This window comes from Neolamprologus brichardi, chromosome 15 (genome assembly GCF_056152115.1).
Source record: "Neolamprologus brichardi isolate AB-2024 chromosome 15, ASM5615211v1, whole genome shotgun sequence".
In the NCBI taxonomy this organism is placed as follows: Eukaryota; Metazoa; Chordata; class Actinopteri; order Cichliformes; family Cichlidae; genus Neolamprologus; species Neolamprologus brichardi.
Genome location: NC_142118.1, coordinates 15,480,047 through 15,504,761, shown reverse-complemented (window position 1 = coordinate 15,504,761; position 24,715 = coordinate 15,480,047). Strand labels below are relative to the sequence as shown.

Sequence of the window (24,715 nt, the reverse complement as noted above, 5' to 3'; positions counted from 1 at the left end):
TCGGTGATCGCTTTTGTTGTCTCTCTCCTTCTCTTTAGAGCTACAGACAGCCTGCTGCATTCATCGTTACCCAGCATCCTTTGCCCAACACTGTCAAAGACTTTTGGCGCCTAGTTTACGACTATGGATGTACCAGTCTGGTGATGCTAAATGAGATTGACCTGGCTCAGGTATTTTACATAAAGTTCTGCTGTGTTTCTTAGCATAGCATTGTGTCTTTTTTTACAGTAATCATGGATTTATTATATAAGATTAGCTTATTTAGATCTAATGAACTTGTAAAGGAAAGATGGAAGAAAACAATCCTGCACACATCCAACAGTCTTAACCAAAATTTGTAAGCACATTTCATTTTAAGAATTTTTTGTCTGGACAAAAAATTGTCAGGGATTTTTTTTTTTGGTTTTTTTGCATTTGTCTCTATTTTTTCTGAACTTGTTACAGAGTTTTTCTAAATGGTGTAATTGTTCTCTCTCAGGGTTGTCCTCAGTACTGGCCAGAGGAGGGCATGCTGCGTTACGGTCCCGTCCAGGTGGAATGTATGTCATGCTCAATGGAATGTGATGTTATCAGCCGGCTCTTCAGAGTCTGCAACCTCACCAGGGTGGGCAGTCAGAATCATACTACGTTTCTATTATTATTTATTTATTGTTTTATTTCACCTTTATTTATACAGGTAAATCTCATTGAATCAATCTCATACAAGGTGTCATTTTCAAGGCGACTTGTTTTAAATAGCCTTACAAAAATACAGCATGTTAAAACGCACTATAGTCATTAAAATTCATATAACCAATTACCTGAAAAAATACATACTGGGAAAATTAGCTGGAAAAATACATACCTATTTACAGTGTAAAAGATGGATGTGACCATGTGATATCACCTGTGGGTCTGACACTGAGCCAAAGGTTTTAAAACTCCTCTAAAATAGTTTGGCCTGACATTTCAACATTGGTGCCTATCAGGATTGACTCGTTTTTGGCGCTAGCCTCAAGCGGCCATTTGAGGATCTGCAGTTTTTGACATGGCTTAATCAGTTTTTCTGATTCTGTCTCTTATTCCAGCCTCAGGAAGGCTATCTGATGGTTCGTCATTTCCAGTACCTGGGATGGTCGGGGCACAGAGAAGTCCCCGCGTCCAAACGCTCTTTCCTCAAACTGATCCTTCAGGTTGACCAGTGGCAGCGTGAAGGGGAGGAGGGAGAGGGAAGAACCATTGTGCACTGCCTGTGAGTGCACACAAATCAAAGAGCACAGTTGCTTTCTCTTCTTTTACCATTGAAATTAAAAGCATCCAACAAGAGTTGGAAAAACCCCAAATGAAATATTAAATTGTGCTTTTTGCGACGTATCATCGTGTATTCTGTTATGTTTGTTTGTAGAAATGGAGGTGGGCGTAGTGGAGTGTTCTGTGCCAGCAGTATCGTGTGCGAGATGGCAAAGAGACAGAGTGTGGTTGATGTTTTCCACGCTGTAAAGACCTTGAGGAATAGCAAACCTAACATGGTGGATACTCCGGTGAGTTAACCATAAACACTTTCTGCAAAGTGAGAAAGAGCTCATGAATGCATTATGTTGTTTTTACTATTATACACATAATAATACAAACTTTAGTCAAACAGTGAATGTGTGATAGTGCATATGTTTAGTTAAGGGTGTATGTGTGTGTATGTGTGTCTGTTTGCAGGAACAGTATCGGTTCTGCTACGACCTGGCATTGGAGTTCATCGAGTCGTCCTAAGTGAAGGACAGAAGAGCAGAATGAGGAGAAGAAGAGTCGGAGAACATCTGTTCACATCTTGTGTGTTTGATCCTTTGCTTTGCTTGGTCTCGATCTTTGTGGCGGCCGTTGTGTAGCATCCATCTTGCGTCTCTACAAAAGGCGCAAGCGAAACGGGCTCCTTGTACATGTTGTTAAACAAAGGGAAATGCTTAGACTTTTAACAGGAAATGCGATGGGGAGGAGGAGATGTTACTCCTTTCACTCCTTTCTGCTTATTGTACAGCTTTTTGAGTGCCAGCGGGCCCCTGTATGCTTCGGGCCCCATTTAAAACATTTAGCCTCTCACCACAGCCACCTCCCATGGACTTGATGCTTTGTGCTGTTTCAGCTGCAGTACTTCCTATCTACTGTAGATGTCTCTCTCTCTCGCTTGCTCGCTCCCTTGCAAGCAGCTTTTGATAAACTGCAAGTTAAAGTTTTCAGTGGCCCGACATTCCTGCTCTCGTGCTAATTTCTGACTAATTTAACTGTATTGGGCGTCTCATCATGATGATATTTGTAGTATATACAGCCAACACTTTTGTATGAGAGCAAGAGAACAACTGAAAGTTAACGTCCGGAGAAACTCTGTGAATGGTTCTTTTTCTGCTCCGCACACCTTTCAAATGACTTTAGCGAACATTGAGTCAGTACATTATTATGAACAAGTATGAACCTATTTACAGTTTATTATTTTTAGAAAACAGAAAAAAAATAAATAATTTTGTCCCTATTAAATAAAGTAAAAACAAGACTGTGAAAGGCAAATCAAGACCAGGAAACAAAAGAAAGACAGGAAGTTTACATCGGGATTATTAGACTTTTAGATTTTTTTTAATAATATTCATTTAGCTGCAACTTGACAAACGTTATGTTATGCTTTTTGTTTTAAAACGTGTGTTATGTATCACTTTTCTTTTGTAGTATCATGTACCTATCTACTGGTTAGACTTTTGCAGTCTGCATTGTACATTAGACTGTGACATTAGCCGAATCATGTTCTTTTCAGGGCTGGGCCCAATGCACTTTCAATTCAGCCTGTACATAAATGGAAAAACAAACAAACAAACTGCAATTATAAAGAGATTTTGGACATGGCAAAAAATCGGCCTTTTTGCCCATAGAAAAGACTGAAATCACACATTCTTTGATGGCAAGATTAACTGACAGTTTCCATTGACAGTATGGCTTGAATAGAATTGGAAGTGACCTGACCCCAGGCTTCATTTGTTTTGTGCACTGGTGGCCAACACTCTTCTCTTTGTTGTAATATTATTATTTTGTAGCTGATGTTTCTTCATAAGCCAAAGACTTTGTGTAAATATGTCTATACGGATAAAGCACATTGTTTGTATTTATTGTTTGTTTACTTGCATTGCTTGTAAGAACAATCATTTTCCATTCCATGTTCGCCCACCAGCGTTTCTTAAACCGCACACGGGGGCGCAAAATGGGCTGCAAGTCTGTTTCCTCCGGAGTCTTGAGAGTATTAGTGTGATTTATCGAGGCCCGTAATGGGTCCCAAGGTAACAGATTACATCTGCCCAATTTGGGTCCATGAAGAAGAGTTTAAGAACCCCTGATTGAAGCTGTATATTAAAGCTTTAGAAGTAGTTTTTCAGTATTTAGGTGGAATTCAATAGTATTGTCTTTGTTTTCACTTCTTGAATCTCTGTGATGTTACTGTGGTTTATTTGTGTATGAGCCCATTGCGCTGTCTGTGGTCAGTAGAAATTCAGTGCATTCATATGCACAGAGTATTTTGGATAATAGCGCCTATCCCTCTTAACGTCTTAGTCGGGATAAGCTGTTTATCTTCATCCTCGTATCCTGCTCACCATTATCCCGGGATACACACTGACTCAGTGATGCATAAACGGGCTTAGTGAGTGAAACATGCAGGACTGTGATACAAAAAAATTTATTGTGCCTAATCATTTGAATTTTCTTGTCGCTACAAGCATTTTTACAGCATCTTAGATCGCACCCAGGGCTTTGTTGAATGCGTTCTCATGAACGAACAGTGTCCTGAATACCTTTTGGACCATGATTCATTGTGTTTTTACTCATCAGAATACTTCTTTGTGAGGCTTTACAAGCTTACAGAATATCAGATGTATTTCTGTTTGTGAACAAACCGAGTCAGAAAAAAAGAACTTTATTGTAAATAACATGTCAGATGTTCCACTTTGATGGAGCAAGAGCAGCCCTACTCATGAGGATGTTGTTGTAAATAGAGTGCTCTAAAAGGCTCTATTGTTGGGTGAACAGTAGAGGTTTAGATAATGGATGCAATGTCAGAACATTTGTTCTGGTGTAGATACAGAAAAAAGATACAGATTGTACTCTTGTTTTGGAGGATTCAAATTCAAGTATTGACAGATGGTGTTTTAAAAAGATAAAGATATAGATATAAGATTTCACTGAATACAGAACATTATTCTGTTGGTGGAACATCAGCCTTCAGTTTTGTTACTTCTGATTTTTGGTCTGATCCAAAGAAGGGAGAGAGAAGAGCATGGTGTAATAGTAATCCAGTCATATTTTATGTTTAGCGACAATGGATTTTGCTACATGCCTAAATCAGTGAGAGCAGAAAGTGAACACAATATGTAAAGCCTCTTAACTACACACTTAAAGGAAAACTAAGAAACAAATCTTCTTAAGAGGCCAATGACTCCTCCTCTTTAAATCTGAAATAATGGCCCTGAAGAGTAGTGAATGAAGCTGGTGTCTGGATGAGAGGCCAGTCTGACTATAGAGTTGATATTCATGGTTCATAATTATTCTTGTCTGTAATGTTTGGCTTATTTGCTGTAATAAAGACCACTTCTTTAATTAAAAGTGAAGTGTTTGGAGAGTTGTTGTATTTATTCAACCATTATCAGCTTCTGATACATTCAGACCAACCTGTAGACATTTCATTTATTACCTTTAAGGTACCTAAGTGCTTATAGTCCCCCTGCACACCTTCCATTTTGTTTAGCCCTGTTTAATGACTTCACTCATCGTGAATATAAAACAGAAACTTGGCTACTCTGACATCACCTGTTGTACTTCACCTTTTGAAGCCTCAGTATTCATACTTTGGCTGCCACCTTGTCAGGGTTTTTGCAGCCAGAGGTTACCAGAGTGGTTAGTGGGCTTTGTTAGAAGGCTACATACATAAATTGCATGCAGACAATTGAACATACACATACCCGCTAATTAGTTCTAAGAAACAGACTAATAGAATTATGAAAGATTAATAAAATAATTGAATTTTGCTCATCAAAACTGACGCACAAACGTCTTGGACCACAAAGCAGGCCATATTATTTGTTCCACAATAATGTCAAGAGGTCCAGTTTCTTGTTGGGAGGTTGGTCAACATGGCCGACTCAAATATCCAAATGGAGGAGTTAACTTATCATAATACACAAAACTGTTGTCTGTCTGTCCGTAAACTCTTGCTACGTGATCAAACGCACAGCACATAGGCACACTATTATTTGGTTCAAAGTCTCTTAGCAAGTTGCCACTCGTTTGTGCACGCAGTTCTTGTTCTTTTGTTTGTTTGTTTTCCAAGTGATTAAAATTTTATGCTGTATCCCAGCAGAGACGGCACACTAATCATTGATTGAGCTCCTGAAGCCTCATAGCTATACAAGATATTATGATGTTGTCATGTTGCCCATAGCAGCCACTTACCAGTGGGCTAAAATTACTCACTTGTGGCATTTATGGTCTTATCACTTTAATTTTATATCATTTATTTTGATAGTAAGCTGTAGTTTATATCTACAAAAAATATTGTAGCATTGTCATGTACTAAAAAGAAATAGTGTGGAGTCTATAGGAATTGACATGCTGTTAGAGCCAGCAGCAAATGGCCAGTAGAGGAACTGCAGTTTTTGGCACGTTAAACTTTGCTTTATTTTTTTAGCCACTTACTCATAACTTGAGCTTAAATCACTTTTCACTGGATGAACAAAAGACAAAATATGTCAAAATTAAGTCAACTTGGAGCACCATAGGAGGATTTAGTATAAAAACATTCTTTATGTATATAACATCCACCACCCACATTACTTAGCGCTTTGTTCCTTCTCTTTCATTATACTTCTTAGATAAAAAAGTTTTATTTAAGCTAAAGGTGGAACTGCTTGAGCAGCACAGGAACAGGCAGGTGCTTTACTGCTCAAAACTTCCAATACCCCAAAAAAATGTGACTAAGTTGGGAGCATGATGCGTATTTCCATGATATTTAGCCAGCAAACTGTATTGAATTGCTTCATAAACAACCCTATGCGGGATTTTTGAGCTAAAATGCCACATACCTGTGCTACAACTGCACCCTCTCCATCTGATACATATAGAGAGATCTTAAAGCACTCTTACAACTATGCCGTTTTCTTCAAAAAGTTTAATTTGCATAATTATTTACAACAGATGGTTGATAGCAGTACTTAGAAGAGGCAAAGTATACTGAACCACATTGATAAGCAGGGAAATAATAAAATGATATAAACTGTTGAAACTGTTTCGAAACCTTGCATTTATAAAAGAAAGTTTACAAGTCATTTATAGATAAACAAAAGTCTAGAAATGAAATATTCAGCTTAAATTAATCCTACAAACACAAACTGATCTGTAGAATGCTGTAATACTGACCAGCAATGAAACACTAAATAATACATTCATTTTCACTATCCTGCATGCTATCTGAAGAGCTTATAAAATAATGTTGACAAAGAAACATTAAACAACAAAAATATGGTCAAGAGTGGAAAATAGTTCCATTTAAATTAGGCATATATTATATATTTATATATGTATATTTCTGTACAAATACTGAATATTTGGCATTATATTTATCCTCATTATTGATATAGCTAACAATTTCAAAATAGTTTTAAGCTAACCACAAACCTTTTTATGCTATGAAATTTTTCTCATGTCACTTTCCAAAAACCCATGAGAGGCCTTTTTTTTTTTTTTTTTTAAATGTTTTCTACCCACAGCCACAATACAAGACATTTCTCCACCAAAGGCAAACAAAAGTGACTGTTCTCTCTCCTCATAAAACATGAGACACTAAAAAAAGAAAGAAACAAACAACATAAATGTAAAGAAACTCAACAAAACAAAACCCTATTAGGACAATGTACAAATTTGAAAGTGTCTATTTAGAGCTGATCAGATGATTTATTATGACTCATACCCATAATACAGATGGGCACTGAGGTTACACTGAAATGAGCAATAAAAACAACCTGAATGACATAAGAGGAAATACGTAACCTTTAAGGCTGCCTTAGACATTCATTATTAGACTGTTTAAGAGAGTTTGATGAAAAGCGCCGTACCACCCTCAAGTTTGTAGAACAGCTCAGTCACTATAGAGGAAAACAGGACGACATCCTCCTAGTTTTCTCACTGATTGCATTGATTATTTTTTTGTATTTGGAGATTGACTACAAGAAGTTGCACTCTTACTCACAATTGACCGCAAGGTGATTGCGGGCAATCACAATTGACCGCAAGGTGATTGCCTGGCGGGAGGCAATCCGTCTCCAAACAGCTGCAATTTGACTCAGACTGATTGTCAGATGGATTGGGGAGGGTTTGCAAACAATTGATGTGAAATTTATAAATACAGAGATCAAAGGTCAGTCTACACCACTGAGCTAACTCGACTCCCCTGGTTGCATTCTGATTCTGCTCTTATATAAATGCAAGGTTGTTGAGCACCTATATAATTTTGGATTTAAATCAATGTTCTGAGTGATCTCTGAATGGATAAGGTGAATTTGAATTTACAGATGATGGTAAGAGATTTTCAATTTTAGCTATTTGGTTGCAGTTGCAGATAGGTAGCATGAAGGTAGCAGATAGCTTATCTTAGCATAAAGACTGTGGGGAACAGACAATCCGTGTCTCTCCAAAGGTCATAAAATCTTAATGCAAGCACCCCTGAAGACATCTTGTCATATTCCAAACCAACATAGCAAATATTTGTAGTTTGATGTTTTAGTCTATTTTTTCACATGCACAGATTCTTTCCCCTGTTTTGAGTCTATGTGGTCAAGCTAAGCAACTGCTCGCATCTTCAAAGGAGACACGAATGAAAGTGGTAAGGTCAACTTTTCTACATTAAAGTGTATTTCCTCAGTGTCAGGCTGGTTGCTGCTGAACCGAAACCCCTACGACTTCCCACAGATGTGTCAAAAAATCGAAAGAAGATAATGAAAAGTCATCCCTAATATTTAAATAAGGCTTATTGCTTGAAGAGCAGACACACTCTCACACGTGGGAGCATGACGTGAAACGTGCTCAACAGTGACTCGACGGTTGTTTGGCTTGCGACAACAGGGCGACGCTCTGATGTCATCGAAAGTCACGTGGTTTTACGAGAAGAGAGAGCAAGCAATAGAAAGACATCTTTGCAGTGCAACTGTATCGGAAACAAGGAGAAAAAAAATTGAACAATATTTTAAATGGAGTCCAAAGAGACTTTAAAGATCCCCAAGATATGAAGAAGGGCAACTCAGGGCGCTATCTTGAGGATATACAATGACACTGCTGTTGTAGTGTGTATGCGTGTGTGCATTTTGATGCTTTTGGTGTTTGCTGATTGTCAGAATAAAACAACAACCAAAAAAAAAAAGTAAATAAAAAAGCAAATTCAGGAAAAATAAAAGTACAAGGAGAAGCGTTGGTTGATTCAGCACCTATACAGACTTCTCTGAGGTTTAACTTCAGGACAGCTGTTATATGATGTCAGGCTAAAATATGGATGCTGTAAAGCATAACAGCTATCTTGAATAGCGACTAAACAGGGAAAAGTGACCCCGGCAAAGTAACTCTGACTCGTCACGTTCACGTGAATCTTTTTTAGAGCGTTTTGCTGAAAGTTAGCCGACTTTCTGTTTACACTATATTATTTTGAAATCAGCATAAAAGAGTCATGAGGAGTGAGCTGTAAAGGATCTGGATGGCAATGACAGCGTGGTGTTTTAGCTCCTGCGGTGCACAGCTCAATGAACGCGGTGCTTTCGGCTCTCTGTGAAGGAAAGATGATCTGCACCAGGGCCTGCAAGCTCTGCCGCCCCACAGAACTACTGCTGCATAGTACACAGGCGTGACAAAGTGTTCCTGTGGAGATCACAACTACTCCTACTAAAACCATGTTTGCTAAAACACTAAACCATGAGGTAAATAGCTGTAGGTGAGCCTGCCTGTCATTGTATGAAAACACTATTGCCCTTTTTTTTTTGGCTGGTCAAGTTTTGTCAGTCTCCCGATTCTGTGGACGTAAATGCCAAGAATGGCAGAAACATCCCAAGATTACAATATCACAGCTAGGAGGAATTAAAAGAAAGACCTTATTAAATAAGTCATCTTTTATGATTAGCAGAAATGGATGTGACATACACTCTGACGTGTAGCATTTACACTGTCATATCCACTGGTTCTCTGCAATTTGTGTGTGTTTTTCATCTCATGTCATAAAAACGAGTCACTATGAATCTTTGTCAAAGAAAACGTGGAAAACAAAATAGCAAATCCTCCTTTGATACCCTCTAGACTGTATTGTGCTGAAGTTTATTACAATAGGACCTCTAAATCAGTCAAATATAAATGTAAATCCATTTGAAATTCTGCAGCCCGACCCAGCCCGGTATCCAGCCCTTGTAAAGGTATTTCAGGCAAACTTGCACTCTTAGTGGTGCAGTCCTTTGCAGGTTGCAGTCTTTTTTCCATACTTCAACCCAAAAACATTCACTCAGTCCTATGTGAATCAAACTTTAAGGCACCTGAGGATTTGTCATATACATAGTTGCCAGACTTCTAAGCCCCTCATAGCATGATGGGAAAAACTGGGAGACGTGAAAGACAAATATTATGCGTTTCATTGGAAATGCTATGCAAATGAAGGGTAAATGGTACCATGTTTACACAATAGCCCTGCGTTATTCCACAATAGCACACACTTTAGCTAAATTTTTGACCATGTGTGCCTTTATTGTCACTTACAATATATTATATTAGCATCCCTGCAACTCTTGAGGACATCTTTGTTTCTGACGTTAGCCTTCCTGACATGCAGTTGGTGCAAAAACATCCCTCCCATTCATGCCGTGTGGCCGTTACTCTGAATCCTGTTTATCTTTTTTAAGCCATTCTTTTAAGGTGGCGAGTTCAGAAAGCGTCAAAGTCCTTTTGTAGATTTTACTCAAGCTTACTGGTTGAAAAGCCTGCAAGCAACAGTAACTCAAAGCTACAAAAGGACAAAAAAAAAAAAAAAGCTTCTTTACAATAGGTAGTTCTTTAAATATCATCAAGTTCTACATAAGATGGTATCACAGTATTCAGTCTGTGGGAAGTAGACTTGATTTGCATGACTTTCAGTCAGGTGGAAGAGCAGCTGGATTGTTAAAATAGCCCATCGACGGTTGTCATAATTCAGAGAAACGGTCGCCAATCATTCCAAGGGCGCAACTTAGGGAGGAACCAGTGAAATAAATGAGGACTTTCATATTTCTAAACCAACAGACCAAACCTACAGACCAAAACTGAGTGAAGATGCTAGGGAAATGATATTAAGGATGTAATATTAAAGGATGGAAATGGAGACAGCCCCCCAAGATGAAATAAATGAAGAGTGATGAACAAAATCACCACAGTTCTTAGATTTGGGGGTAATAATTGAGAATATATGTGTTCATTGACGCGCTTAACCATGTATTATATGCATACGGCAATGAACGCTAAGATGGTAAATTGTTTGAATGATTATAAAGTAGTAAATTGTAATATTATGTGAAAAATGGCCAAAATGTTCAAATGCAACCCAAGCAAGGAGGCCAAAGAAAAGGTTTCTGTGTGATAATATGGGCTGGATGAAAACTGCAGCCTGTATAGCATCAATAAATTAAAGGCAGACCACACCTTTTCACCAACCAACTGCTCTAAAAAACAAAAACAAACAACCCCCCCCCAAAAAAAACACTACAGAACTGTATAAATTAAAAAAGAAAAGCCCCAAATAAATGGATATGAATGAAAAAATGATTTCCTCTTTGAAAAGGGGAAAATAAATCTGACCAGTCAGGACGTACTGGATCCTCCCTCTTGCAATACACTAAAAGCCGTGTGTTATTATTGGCTGTAAATTGTATTGATTCCTCGGAAATTAAAGCCAAGTCCTTGTCGTCTTTTGGATGAAATTACTGTACCTTCTTCTTTGTTCTGCAGTGGGACACACAGCCTGCAGGGACATATATGTATTTAGAACAACTAAATCAATGAACTCAAATCTGGATAACAAGGAGCTGGATTGCAGATTACCTTTATTACTCAGTTTAAATGTGAAACAGTTACTGTCTATATAAATGTGCCTACTTTAAACATCCTGCTTTCATTAAATCCTATTTTACTTAATTTATAATATTCATTCATGTGTGAAGTGGCTCTACTACGATTTCGGTTTTCACAGATAAGTGTGCGCTTTTCTTTCAGCAATACTTCACACTTCTGGAATAACTGTGAACTACATTTGTGATATCGCAAATTTGATAAAAGCGTAGGAGGATGTAATTCTCTCTGTGTCTCCTGTTATTTTATCACACCCTGTTTCGTCTTTAAATCAGTCACATTAAGTAGAAAAAAACGATTTGAGATGAGCAAATATACAATAAAAAAGTAAAAGGTTTGAGAGTGACTTCAGCCCTGTCCAATTTAGTTGGAATTTCATCTTACTATTATATTTATTTATTTATTTTTTGCATCATCGGAGGCTGTACATTCACGACTGTTTTGGTTAAGGCCATCTGGTAAGGTAGGGTCTTCTAGCACTGATGTACACCCGCGATCCCTCACAACAAGCATGTTTCACTGCCTCCCAGAAGTACTGATGGTACACAGACTGCTCTCCCCTACTGAGTGCCATTCCTGTGGCCATAACAACATTCGTATTCATTAGTTGGGGTTAAGATTGGCAAATGAGGATGAATGGGCTTGCATCGCAGGTGTCAGGGAGTATAAAATATGGACGCGTATTATTATTTTCTTTCAGCTATAGCAGCATGCCCTTGGCTCAAGGCGGGCATACAGTATTAGATTTCAGCTTGAGGTTGGTGGAATGTCAAAGCCTGTAATCTCTCCCATGCGATAAACAGATATCCCTGACCTCTTTGCATTTTCGAAAGGAAGTTAAGCCATCGTACCTTCTCCACATTTACATCACTGAGGGCAAGAGCATTGCAAAGATGATCGTTTCTAAAGTCACAATCTACCACAAGTCATCGGAGAGACGGTGGGCACCATATTAATAAATCTCTGTTTAAAAAGTCCTTGAGTGTGTGTGTGTGTGCGTGCACATAGGACTGGGTAAAGGACAACAGTTTTAGAGTAAAAAGCAGCACCATTTACTATAGTAACTGAATATTGTTAAAGTGTCATTTGCACCTGTCTTTCCTAGACTACGTGAGCAGATCAAAATAAGAACAGAAGGGCTTTCGTTATGCGCCACTTGGTAAAAAGGTCAGATGCAGTGAGTTGTGAGAAATGGTTTGTTAGCTAAAGAACACATTTTAGTCATTAGGACAGATACATTGTCAAATCAACCAACAACAGGTTTAACTAGAAATACTAAATGTTTACTGTAGATTGTGACGTTGGTCATATGATAGATACTGCAAGTAGAAGTAAAAGTGTTAGAATTACAATATTTCCTTATGCGATGGCAGTAATGCCATTAAGAAGAAAAAAAAGAAACAATATGACAAAAAGGTGCAATTTCTATGACCTATAGAGTAATACTGTATGAAATTCTGTAGTAAATTTTCCATATCTGTCCTTGCAATTCAACTGCAACAATATCGCATGAGCTTCATAAACTACATTTCCCTTGGAAATACAAACATGTATATTATAAGGTGCAAAATGCATTTTTTTTTTTGATACAGTCACCTCTTTCGGGCCATGTAAAACTCTGTTTTGTTAATAATTCATATTTTTTTCTGCAATGGAAATGCATCCAGCAGCAAATAACCTACATGTCGTAGAATTGTCTAGTCTTGATGAACATGAATGGATGTGGAAATGATGGAGTTTTAGTCATATTTTTAGATCTCAGTCAGCAACACTGGGCAGCAGCTGCAGCATGCCTGATTAAACATGGAAAATTGTTGTTGGATCGATATGAAGGGTCCCAAAAACCCTATCAAAACTTTTGTTACTCTCCATCTATTCCGACTTCAAATTTGATGGGAGGCGTTGAAGAAACGACTTCCCCTGCATTTCTTTCAGCAGTTACAGATTTTCAGAGGCTCGTCAATCGCGCTAAGTGACATCATTATGGGAAACCACCCCTGCACAGGTTGCTTTAGCCCAAGACCACTGTTGCTGGTGAGAAAAAAGTTGCACTTTTGCGTTTTCTTTTAAATGTGACAAGTGCTGTATAACATCACCCTCAACACAGTGCAAGAATGGGAACGATGGAAAAGTCTAGTACCCCTTTTCCACCCGCCCAGTCCAGGTGCCTAATCTTCAGCTGGTTCCGTCCATTTCCAAAGAAGCAGAGGTGCCGTAAAATTGCCTGTCCCAAAGCTGGAACCATCGGTGGCTATGGGAGGGGGCTACTGCATTAAATCCACCAATAATTGGCATATGCATATGCGTATCTGTCCACAAAGGCTTTTTTCTTCTATGATGTAGTGGCCGTTTTTTCAGACCTGTCAAAATGTGGGCTGGTTCTCAAAAGGCACCGAGGCAGAACTGGCACTGGCACTGTATAAGTGGAAAAGAGGTATAAGAAAATGCTGGTGTGGAAAATAAAAAACAAAACAGTGATGTGGTGTAGTAAGGATGAATGTTCGTTTTAGGCTTTATAAACTAATCGTCATGGTGCAGAACTCGTGGGGGCGAAAAAAAATCCCCTGTGGTCTTAAAACTACACTAAGCAAATTTCTGTTTTAGCCGCTCCAAGTGGCAGAAATGTAACTGATTTTTATTTATTTTTTTGCTGTTGTTGTTCTTATTTTAAATATCCACATCCGTGCATAAACACCATACTATCATCACCAATTCAGCTGGCCCAAGATCATCATTAGCCAAACAAATGACCATAAAAACAAGAGGAAAATGATCTGTTGTCCAGTTTTTACTGTTCTGGAGACACTTTTGGTTTCTACAGGTGAAATATTTGCTTAGTGTAGATTCAGTAGAGACAACCCAGGGTATTACAACAGATGGAAACATGGATGAGCAGCGACAATAGTTGACAGCACAAGGGGGCTGAATGTGGCGCCACGTGCTGGTGTCGGGTGGAGGTGCACGAGGGGAGCTGAAGATGAATCCGTGGACCTCAAAGCCGCGTCTGGGCTTCAGGGATGTAGATCTCGATGCTGTCTGCCCTCTCTGTGGCCGAGTTCTGTCTGAAAGAAGCTGCTCTTTTGGCAGCCATGAGGCGTCTGCGGGCTTCCTGTCGCTGGCGGTCCTGAAGGTCCAGAGAGCGTTCCCGCATCACACCGCCACGCCCCTTGGCTGACCTTTTTGGCAGAGGGGGTGGCCACTTCCGCTCCTTAAGACACAGAATGACATAATAAGTTGGTTCACAGTAGGCTTCTAGATATGTACTAAAAAAGATAACAGCCCAGTAAGTGATATTTATTATGGTATTCTCTGCTGGGACGTGGAAGTAAACTGTGCAAAGAAAACAGAAAAAAAAAGTCTGTTTACATGAAAATGTATACTTTTTATTTAGTTTGCTTGTTGTACGTGATTGCATTATGGAAAAACACAAAGGGGTTTCTTATTGAGCTCAGAGCCAGAACTTGTAATTGAGAGTTATGAGGAAAAGGCAATATTAACCAGCAGATAAAAGACTGCCACAGTGGATAAATGTAGAATGAAATTGGGCAGAGATGATAAATGTTGATTAATATGGGGCCAATTAATTAAATGCTTAAAGCACCTTTGTTCACTATGAAGACTTGATTTCGGGCTAAATTTGGCTTTAATATATAGACTCTTGGTATCTGAGCAAATTTAAATTGGAAAGAGTCCGGTATCACAGCGTGTTGTCTAACTCGAGAAGAGAAGTCGTTTACACCAACAGCATTGGCTACAAAATGAAAATTCATCAGCAGAATTACTCATTAATTACTCACTGCTGCTGGATGCTTAAAAATGCAAAAATCTGCCTCTTGCGGTCCATAAGCTGCACAAATACACAAAATCTGGAAACCCATACTGATTGTGTCATCGAAAATCTTCACCTGTGAACATTTAATCGCACTGATACACAGTCTGATTGCAGGGTGAACTTTTTGCGGCTGTTTGGGACGCCAGTGTTGGTTTAAATGGAGCCTGCCTCAAAGGTGAAAAGGCAGAGCATCTGTGTCACCGCTAGGGTTCGGCGTCACAGAGATTAACTGCTGGAGGTAAACAACTCCTTGCAAGCATGAAGATAATTATCCAAGTGCCCTGAAGGATGCTGTCGATCACTAAAAACACATTACCATTTAAATGTGCTTCCAAATGCGTCTCTTTCGTCTATGAGCGCCACTCGTGTAAGTGTGCTTTCACTTATGGTGCTTTAACTGGATGGTTTAATGACTAAAATGCCTTTTATGTCACCACGATCATTATTCACGCCTTGGATTTTGTTTTGCATATTTGCTCCTGTGCTTTGTGCGCCTATCGGAGGAAAACTTTTGCTTTATGCTTGTCCAACGGTGTTAGAGCTTTCAAAATAAAAGTGGTTTTGATCTATCGTGTTCGTGAAAAAGCCAGTAACTATCCGGTGCAGATGTTGTGATAAAAAGTCAAAGTAATTTGTGTGTTTAAATGCTGTGTGAAAACTGCATGATCTTACTGCCTGTGATTTAGTCTGACATTAAGAAAACTCACACCGAGTGTTTTTCCCCATTAACATTAGGAGCTGTTAAATTTTTCACAAGCAACTTGGATGAAATTACTAAAAGCTTAAGAGCCATTCAATTTCACTTTAACACCGTGAACCAGATACTCAGTGATAATATGAAAATGTAAGTCACTTTCAGAGGATGCCACTAGCTTTCTAATCTAACTTGTGCCGCCTCCTTTGTTATGCTTTGTAACCTCCTGCTGGTCCAGGGTCTAAAAATGGAACAGAAATGCTGTTGCTGTAGTTTCCTCTAAAGCTGAGTGAGTTCATCTGGAGCCCATTAAGACTTGTTATTATAAGTGTGTGGAAGCATAGGAAAAGAGCAAATGGTTTAACCTTCTTATCTGGGCTCTCCACCAGCTGCCACTGGTTGCTCTTGATCTGCTGCAGCTCATCAAACTTGGCAGTGACGTCATCGATGGAAAGTTGCAAAAGGTCCCAGAATCCAGCCAGGTCCTGAGATGTGGGTCTGGGCATGGCACTGGGGTCCTAAAGAGACAGAGGGGCTTATAAAGATGTGCATCAAATCCAATGTTCAAAAGTCCACCTTGTTTCTGGGACTCGAAGCTACACTTGAACCTCACCACTTTGACCACTGTGTGGCAGTATAGCACCAACATTGGCTCATGACCTCAGCTGGCAGTTTCTGAGAATTGTTTTTTCTCCATTATTTGCTTAAGCGATTACTGTGATAAACAAGTCGCATATGTGCAGAAAGCTGAAGACACGGAAGCAAAGAGATACACTGTTACAAAATTGTAAAGTTTTTCTTTTTGTCACAGCATTGATTTTGCCTGCCTGAGTGTTTTTCCAGAAAGATTTCGTTTCTGTGTTCGGAGAGTACCGTAATGTAATTATTATCTAAGATGATTACATTTCATGTTAAAGAGAAAACTGGTACACACTGCTGCTGTATTTCTACATATATACCCATCTGGATGTTGCTTGCAAATCACAGCTCACAAAATTAAGCAGATAGAGCCTCATTGCTTCAGACACCACACAGAGAATGAGTGTGCGCTGGCATCAAGAAAAGGTCTGTCAAGCCAAACTTCAAAAGCAAATTCAGAGCTTTTTATAGATACAAAATGCAGTTCTTCCTCCATCCAGCAGGTGAAACAGATCCACTCTCTCATTCAGACACGTCTGAAAGCTCAGGGCAATCTAAAGCTTGTCACTACCAATGTTAGACTTAATTCATCATCCTATTATCTGAGGGGAGAGAGGGAGAGAGAGTGGCCCAAAATCATCTAAAGAAGAGCAACACAGTGAGTTAAGAGACAAAAGAAAACCCCCAGCAGAAGGCAGTGAGAGAGGTGATTTCAGCCACCTCCACAAGGTTTTGCATTTCATTTACATTTTTGTTTTAATTATCTACGTTTTATAAAGAGGTGATTAAGTTTCAGGCTGCCTCTTTGTGTATCTGCAGAAACATCCCCACTTATGATTCTGCAATCTTTTGATATATGCTGACTCTGTAAAGTCTGCATTAGAAAAGGTATGAGTTTCCAGCAGACGTGACATGATGGCTAAACAGTGAGACAGCATGGCAGTCCATTACTAAAACTCTGAGTTCCCATTCAGACTGCTGTCTCTGTGCATTAATGGATAGCCTCAACACAGGTGCTGCTTCCTATTGGAATTCCCCTTTCGTTTACTGCGGGGTCAATAGCTGCAGAGAGACTGCTTCGCTATCGATCTCTGTGGTCTATTTCTGGAAAGCACACAAGTGCAGCGTCAGGCCAAGCGCCTTCTCAAAGCGCTGAGAAAAAGGAGCCAATCAACAAGTTTACCCCTGACCTTTTGCGTGTTTTTGTACAGCATGTTGAAACGGGGATTTTGTCTGAAAGACATGCAGTACTCACCAGATTCTGCTGGCATAGCCAGTAAAACTGCTGAAACTTTTGAGACATTAATAACTGAGCACTCCCAACTGCACTTCGGATTTTTCCTAGGACTGGACACGTACACAAGCACAGAGAGAGGGAGAAAGAGAGAGTGCTTTATTACAGACAGCTTGGCAAAAGCCAACATGGTGAGCAATATATTTCGGTCATTCACAAGAATCCAATCTGCTCACAAAATGCCTGTCACGATTCAGTATTCTCATTTTCAATGACAGCTATTACTGAGAATGTTCGGCTTGGCTATACTGCTATAAAGTCTGCAAAAAGAACATTCAAAGAGTAAATGTCATGAAAGCATTGAAATCCCGCAACAAAAGCACTGGATTTGACAAAAGTGTCCTTTCCATCAGTACACTCACTCTCCTCTGACAGGTCATGCTCCTCTGCCTCTGCCTCCATCTCTTTGCACCATGCCTCCAACCGCTTGGTCTCGTTGTGAAGGAGCTGCATAAACCAGCTGCCGTCCCTGCGGAGGGGGGTTACTCGGCCTGTGTCGGTGCTCTCCAGGCTGGGTTCAACCAGCCAGGGTTCAGGCTGCGGGCTGGGTGGCCCACTGGAAGGCCGGTAGTCCTCCCTGTAACTGAAAAGGCCCTGTGTGCGCACCGTACGGATCGCTCCATACTGTGTTGGCGTGCTGGGCTCAGAGTGGCGGCCGAAGGCACCACCGAACTGCAAACCTTTATCCTCCATGGAGGGAAATCCCTCCAACTCCATGTCTGCTTGCACTGCAGTGGTCACACTGTTGGAGCGCTTGAACCTCCCATGCCTACCAGGAACACAATGAAATGTAAAGACTCTAACTGAGATAAAAAAGAAATGCACTGTGACACTTTCCTTCATCTCTGCTACATACCGTTTTTTATCCTCCACCTGGATCCCTATAGAATGGAACTGAGGAAGGCCTTTAGTGTCAGTCTCAGAGTCTGTCACAGTTTCCACCTGATAAATGCAACAAGAGAACACTGAAATTTACAGACACGCCAAAGTACAGATGCACATTTTTAGCACCTAAAAGAAGTTTGACATTGAGATGTTTGTTACATACTGCCAAGTATAAAAAACCAACAACTTACGTGTAAGAGTAGCTTTACATTATCAATTTACATTATCATTGATAGATCGGCTGATTCAGATCTGCAGTTTTCTATTTACCACACTGGGCTTGATGGCACTGACTCAGTGTAAGCCTGACTTAGGAGTCATTTTACACAAATGTCAGGTGTGCTGTGGGATTTGGTATATCTCTGGCCTACAAAACACCTGCCACGCCATGACTTTCTTGCTGTATTTGACCCACACAACATTTGCCAGAACTGTAATTGAGTCATAAATGCCATAAAAGTGCCATAAGTAGAACTTAGAGCTCAAATGTGCCTAATTTTTGATACAAAAAGCACCATAGAGATATATATGACCTGTTTATAATTACAGTATATGATCTATGTGATAAAATTTGGTGCTTTCCAAGAATGGTTACCCCTAGAAATTCGCACAGGTCCCTGAAAAAGTTCAATTTTATCCAGGAGTTTGGCACTTCTTGTGCAACAAACTATGCAATAGAAAATCATCTAGTTTACATTAGAGACACATTTTCATAGAAAATATGTGGAAATACCCACAGGTCAAAAATAAATACAGTCCTTCTTGCCTTCAGGGCTAGCTAAGCCAGACAGTACATAAAACAGAGAGCTTCTTTATCTCACAGCAGACCTCCTTGTTTAAGCAGTAACATGATGGGAGCTACCTCAGCTGGTAGTGAAGGTGTGTTCAAGAGGTGAAAAACATAAATCACCAATTTATCCTTGCTGCTGGGTTCTTTTAATAAGCCCTCGGTAGTCTTGACATATGTAAAGGTCAACAAGACTCAATAGCCATGCACAGTGGTACATTTGGGTATTAGTCACAATGAAAGAAAAATGACACATTGAACTAGTGCGGACACTTGTAGTTTGTCAGTTCAGCATTTTAATGTCTGTGTGCCCAGAGATGTATTAAAAAAGATCACTTATTTATACATTTTGACAAAAATCATAGAAGCCAAAATGCCATCGTAATTTTCATTCTCTGAATCATGACCCAAGTTTATACGATTAAGAGCAAAGAGTGGAGATTATACTGAATGTCTGATTCACATTGGCAATCTGTTTATCAAAATGAGAAGTAGCCTTTCAGCCAGGACAGAACAAAAGAAGACAAATGGGACCTTCCTGGAACTTGGTGTAATCAAGGGAGTGGAGGGAGGTGGGGTTTAGCAATAGAGGCGAAAGAGGCAGTGAGTGGCCCGCGGTTATGTTGTTACCTGTATCCCAATAGAGGAACGTGGGGTTTTGAGGTACTCCTCAGCCTTGGACACCAGCACTGCTTTGTCGCATGTCTGGACCGAGGTGTGGCTGCCTAACGACGCATGCCTCTTGCTTGCTGCTGACTCCATGGCCATGGTAACCGCCTTGGTGCTGTCCAGGCTGTCCATGGAGCTGTAGATGGGACGGCCGAGACTGTCTGTGGTCCACAGACCACCCCGTGGATGCCTGCCCTCATGGTAGGCATCTTGGGTGGACTCTGTACTGCTCTGGGCTGTTACAGAGATAAGAGGCTTGGTGGTGGTGCGCGGGGGCACAGGAGGTGGAGTCTTCTTGTAACTGGGAGGATATGATACCGCTGGATAGCACAAGCAAGATGAGAGGACGAGGACAAGGCAAGACAAGGGTAGAGGATAAAAACAAAAAATAACATGAGAATGATAAATGTGGCCAAAGCTGACGAGTGTGTGATAGAGAAGCTTCATAGCTTGATGAGAGATTAGGCATTAGGGCACTTAAAGGGAGGGAAATGTCATTAAGGTAGAAAGCATCAGCAGCTTTGTAATATATCTGTGTTTATTGGGAAGTGCAATGAAGGATTATGGGAAGATTTTTGGTCTTTCAAGTGCAAATGAGAATTTGATGGTAATCCATCCAGATGGACCTCACTGCAGAACTGGAAACATACCAATTTCACTTGCTTTGCAAATGCATATTAAAACACCTAACATTTAGTTGTTCAGCATAGAAATTTTGATGCCATTCAATTTGTAGGAAAATAGTCTTGGCAGAAAAAGCATAGTTCAATTTAGTTAAATATATATAATATCCTCTTTCAAGGATGATCTCCATGGTAAATGTAGATACTATTGATTTGTTTGCATATATACATTTTACATTTTATTAATCGGATGCTCTGGTTTTTGTTTTAGTAATACAATTCAAGTAGAAATGCTATGAAACTCCCTACAGCTACCTACTTTAGCCTGACTGGATCTATTAGTGAAATCTTTCTTTAATTATATATTGCTATATACATACCAGAGAGTAATAATGTTCCTTAATTTTATAATGGCATCGATCTGTAAAACCCTAGTTAATTAAAGCCTAAATCCAAAGGTTGCTCCATAAATTAAGCTTGAGTTTAATGGGCACTTGAAACTGGTATTTTTACCACCAAACAAAGCCCTAAATGAACCACCGACTAGATTAAGACTAAGAAAATCACAGCTTGAATAATTATAAGCTATATCGAGAAAAAGCCATTGTGCCCCATTTGAAACATCACTCATTCACCTCTGCAGCGCTTTTGATGCACTTTGAACATCTCCCATTCAGACACACATAGAAAAATATGCTAGTCTTCAGTAGCATACTGCAGGAATTTCACAGCAAGCTTCAGATGTTGACTCTACACTGACATAGAAAGGTGCAGACTGTTTCTAACATAGCAAAAACACACAATCAACTTTTGATTGCAGGTAATTACATGCAATATGTAATAAAAAGCCACACTGAAACCTGTTCAACCAAACCTAGTCACAGATTTGACTTCCTTCCAACTGGAGTTCTGTAAGACACAGCAGGTGAGTACCAAAATATAAAGAGCACAGTGACTCAGACAGCATGCAACTCAAAGCTTTCTATTTTTGCATCCTGGATTTGTTTGACTTACTGAAAGAAGCTGAAAATGTCACAGATTGCTCGGTACCAGAAACAAGCTGAATGATACAAATGTCTGAATGTCTCTACTCTACTGTCTGTATTTGTTTACTGGCACAATTATCTCGCCAATGTATCATTTTCAAGTCAGTTCGTTAATTAGATTTTTAAATAAAATATTAAAGATGCTCATTGGCTGTTTATTTTTGAAGATTTCTTTTTAATCCAACAACTGAACATAACACTACATTAGAAGGAAGTTAAATAAATATAAAGTACAGATCGTTTACACAGTAGCCTTTAATAGTAAGACTATGAACTTAAATAGATCAACAGTCTTCACTAATGTCATCTATAATATCTATTATTACCAGCTATACCAAGTCAAATGTTTAATTCTAATTTCCTCACGATATTTTCAAAGATATGTGAAGCAAATCCCATTTTATTTCTTGTAGATCAATCCTAAATGTATATATTTATATATAAGGGGCTACTACAGGTAACTTTTTGGTAAATCACTTGGGACACTGTTTGAAACATCAGCTCTTCCACATTTTTTCATGTGAGCAGTGTTTAAGTCAACTGGGCCAACTATTTAGCAAAAATGGGCCACTCATATGGTGGTTCAAATCCACTGAACGGCTACCCTGCGTTACCCCTGAGCTAGGTACTGTCCCTACACACTGCTCCCCGGGCGCCCAATGGCTGCCCACTGCTTCACTGAGTGAATGGGTTAAATGCAGAGAGGAATTTCCTCAAGGGGATCAATAAAGTATACTTTCTTTCTTCTATACTGCAAAGTACACATTTCCAATGAAACAAACTGACTTAAGACTGAATCTTGAGATGAGTTTGATTGTATAATGTAAAAATGTAACATTGCATTTAAATGCAATCAAAAGGATGAATAAATAAGTAATGCATAAACAAATAATGTAACAATCACCTCGTCATCACCTCTTCATTATCAGCTCCTGGTGGAGGGATCCACCATGAAAAGATTCATAACAGCAAACCCCCAGTAAACATGGAAGTTTAAAGAGGCTAACAAAGGCAAAGTGGGTAAAGCTAAAGCTAGCCACAGCTAAGAGCCAGTAAACAAGCTAGCAGCCTTGATATGAGCAGTGAAAGGAACAAGGAAAATTATGGAGACGAGGGAAAAAGGGAAAATGTTGGATGTTGTGCTGGAATTATAAACTGCAAAAATCATGTAAGTGTCTGACATTTATTTCGTCATATAAATCCACTGCATCTGCTTTTGGTTAAGCTAAAACCTGTCAAGTAAAGGCGGATGTGCAGCAAAGATCCTATAACCTATTGGCGTTTGGTGAAAGTTGTTATTTTCTACATTTTTAGCGAAGTATGGTTTAGTCACTCCTTTTGGAGTTCAAATTAAATTGATTAACTACATTGCTAGTTGAGGTCAGCTACCATAACTGCCTTCTTTTATTTGTTACAGCTGTTGTGTACAGACTAGGGTGAAGAATCAGCGGCTAACTCACAACACAATTAGCTCTCTGGTTTGTTCCTCACACCATGTTTCCTTCTGTTTCTTCAGCTGTATTGCAACTTAATTTCAGTTTAACTGTATTCATTTTGGAATAATTGACATTAAAAAGAAAGCATACAGTCTTGTAAGAGAGAGTCTGCCTGTCTATAACAGAAAATATTTGCATCAATAACCTAGCACAAAAGCAAGCAATACTACTGTATATATTAAATAATGTTCATTTCCCCAACCCTATTACAGACCTACTAAAGACAAAAATGCTAATGCATTGAGGAAGTTAGAATAAATCTGCATTTTTGTTTGTGTTACAGTCTCTAAATGCAAAAGTACATTTAAAGGTATCAAAGCTGTTAATGTTGCCTAATGGTGGTCTTCACTGAGTCTCCAACATTCTTGTAAGAGTAGGGATGACCACTGTGTTGTTATTGAATAACCAAATAACTGAGCAATCATATAATTTCCTGCAGACGTAATGACTGCACACCTGCAACAGTGTAATGAAAAAGAAATTAGCCTGTAAGTTGAGTCAGCACTACACAGCTGTGCTGCAGTTCATTCATGTATATCATGATTGTCTGAATGAACTGACATTTGGAAACAGATTTGTTGCCCTCACATTTACAGTTATGCACCGGACAAAATTATTGAATAATTTGCTTAGGTTAACGTTGTTTAGTGAAGACATTTAATTTGCTGACTCTACTTACACTGTCACCACTTAATAGGCTTCTGAGAGTATTGTCCTACTTCAGTGTGGGGAGGGGGAATCACAACATATTGCTGTAACACCTACTGGACACCAGATGTCCCCAATGTAGACTGTACTGTACTTTCCATGTTTTCCATCTGTTAGTCTGGAAATTTTATGAATGAAATTTTACGTGTGTCTCTGACATGTACTGTATGTATTTTTTATGAATTTCCTTATTTTAGTGATATCATTATAAGAGTTGTTTTTTAGTTGGAATATCTGTGAGAGGCATTCACCTGTGAAGCATAACGCTATAGCCCTGTAAAACCCATTGACAAGTGCTTATTTTTTTTCACCTGCAGTCATGTGAAAAAAAGGTTTTCACAGGAATCTAGCAGTTCTGTGAAAAACAAAGTACATCCCACGATTCAATACCTTTTACAGTCATCTTCAACATCAATTACTTGAAATAATAATTTTCTGTATGATTTCATCAGTCTCTCACAATGTTGTGGAGGACTTTCGGCCCACTTTTCTTAACAATGTTGCTTCAATTCATTGAGGTTTGTGTGGATTTGATTATACTCAGCTCTCTTTATGCTCAGCATTTCTATCAGGTTGAGGTCTGAATTTTGACCTGGTCATTGCAACACCTTGATTGTTTTCCTTTTAAACCATTAGAATTTGCTGAGGTGCTTGGAGTAATTGTCCTGTAGTACGAGTAATTTTCAGCCAGCTTTAGCTGTCAAACAGATGGCCACATATTTGCCTTGAGGATACTTACATACAGATTGAGGAGTTTATGGTCAACTCAGTGACTGCAAGGTGCCAAGGCAAAACAAGCCTAAATTATTACTACTCCACCACCATACTTGACAGTTGGTATGAGGTTTGTGTGCTCATATGCTGTTTTTGCCAAATGTGGCATATTATGACCAAACATCTGTCCAAAGAACATTGCCC

At 39.2% G+C, this 24,715-nt stretch overlaps 2 protein-coding genes across 27 annotated transcripts in view; one reads left to right on the top strand and one right to left on the bottom strand.

Moving 5' to 3' along the window:
* The window catches only part of ptprk (protein tyrosine phosphatase receptor type K), a 104,448-nt gene extending 99,840 nt beyond the window's left edge, over positions 1 to 4,608 (top strand). For all 21 annotated transcript variants that reach the window (XM_035908469.2, XM_006792659.3, XM_006792658.3 and 18 more), the window contains 5 exons: positions 39 to 170; positions 479 to 604; positions 1,068 to 1,231; positions 1,385 to 1,520; positions 1,690 to 4,608. In XM_035908469.2, coding sequence (XP_035764362.1) covers positions 39 to 170; positions 479 to 604; positions 1,068 to 1,231; positions 1,385 to 1,520; positions 1,690 to 1,743 — 612 coding nt within the window. In that variant the 3' untranslated portion in view covers positions 1,744 to 4,608. The remainder of the gene's footprint in view (positions 1 to 38; positions 171 to 478; positions 605 to 1,067; positions 1,232 to 1,384; positions 1,521 to 1,689) is intronic.
* A 1,546-nt stretch (positions 4,609 to 6,154) lies between these two features.
* Positions 6,155 to 24,715, bottom strand: part of dlgap2b (discs, large (Drosophila) homolog-associated protein 2b) — a 108,772-nt gene continuing 90,211 nt past the window's right edge. For all 6 annotated transcript variants that reach the window (XM_006792637.2, XM_006792638.2, XM_006792639.2 and 3 more), the window contains 6 exons: positions 19,886 to 20,244; positions 18,440 to 18,525; positions 17,946 to 18,352; positions 17,545 to 17,636; positions 16,016 to 16,168; positions 6,155 to 14,332 (listed from right to left, as the gene is read on the bottom strand). In XM_006792637.2, the coding sequence (XP_006792700.1) occupies positions 14,117 to 14,332; positions 16,016 to 16,168; positions 17,545 to 17,636; positions 17,946 to 18,352; positions 18,440 to 18,525; positions 19,886 to 20,244 (1,313 nt within the window). In that variant the 3' untranslated portion in view covers positions 6,155 to 14,116. The remainder of the gene's footprint in view (positions 14,333 to 16,015; positions 16,169 to 17,544; positions 17,637 to 17,945; positions 18,353 to 18,439; positions 18,526 to 19,885; positions 20,245 to 24,715) is intronic.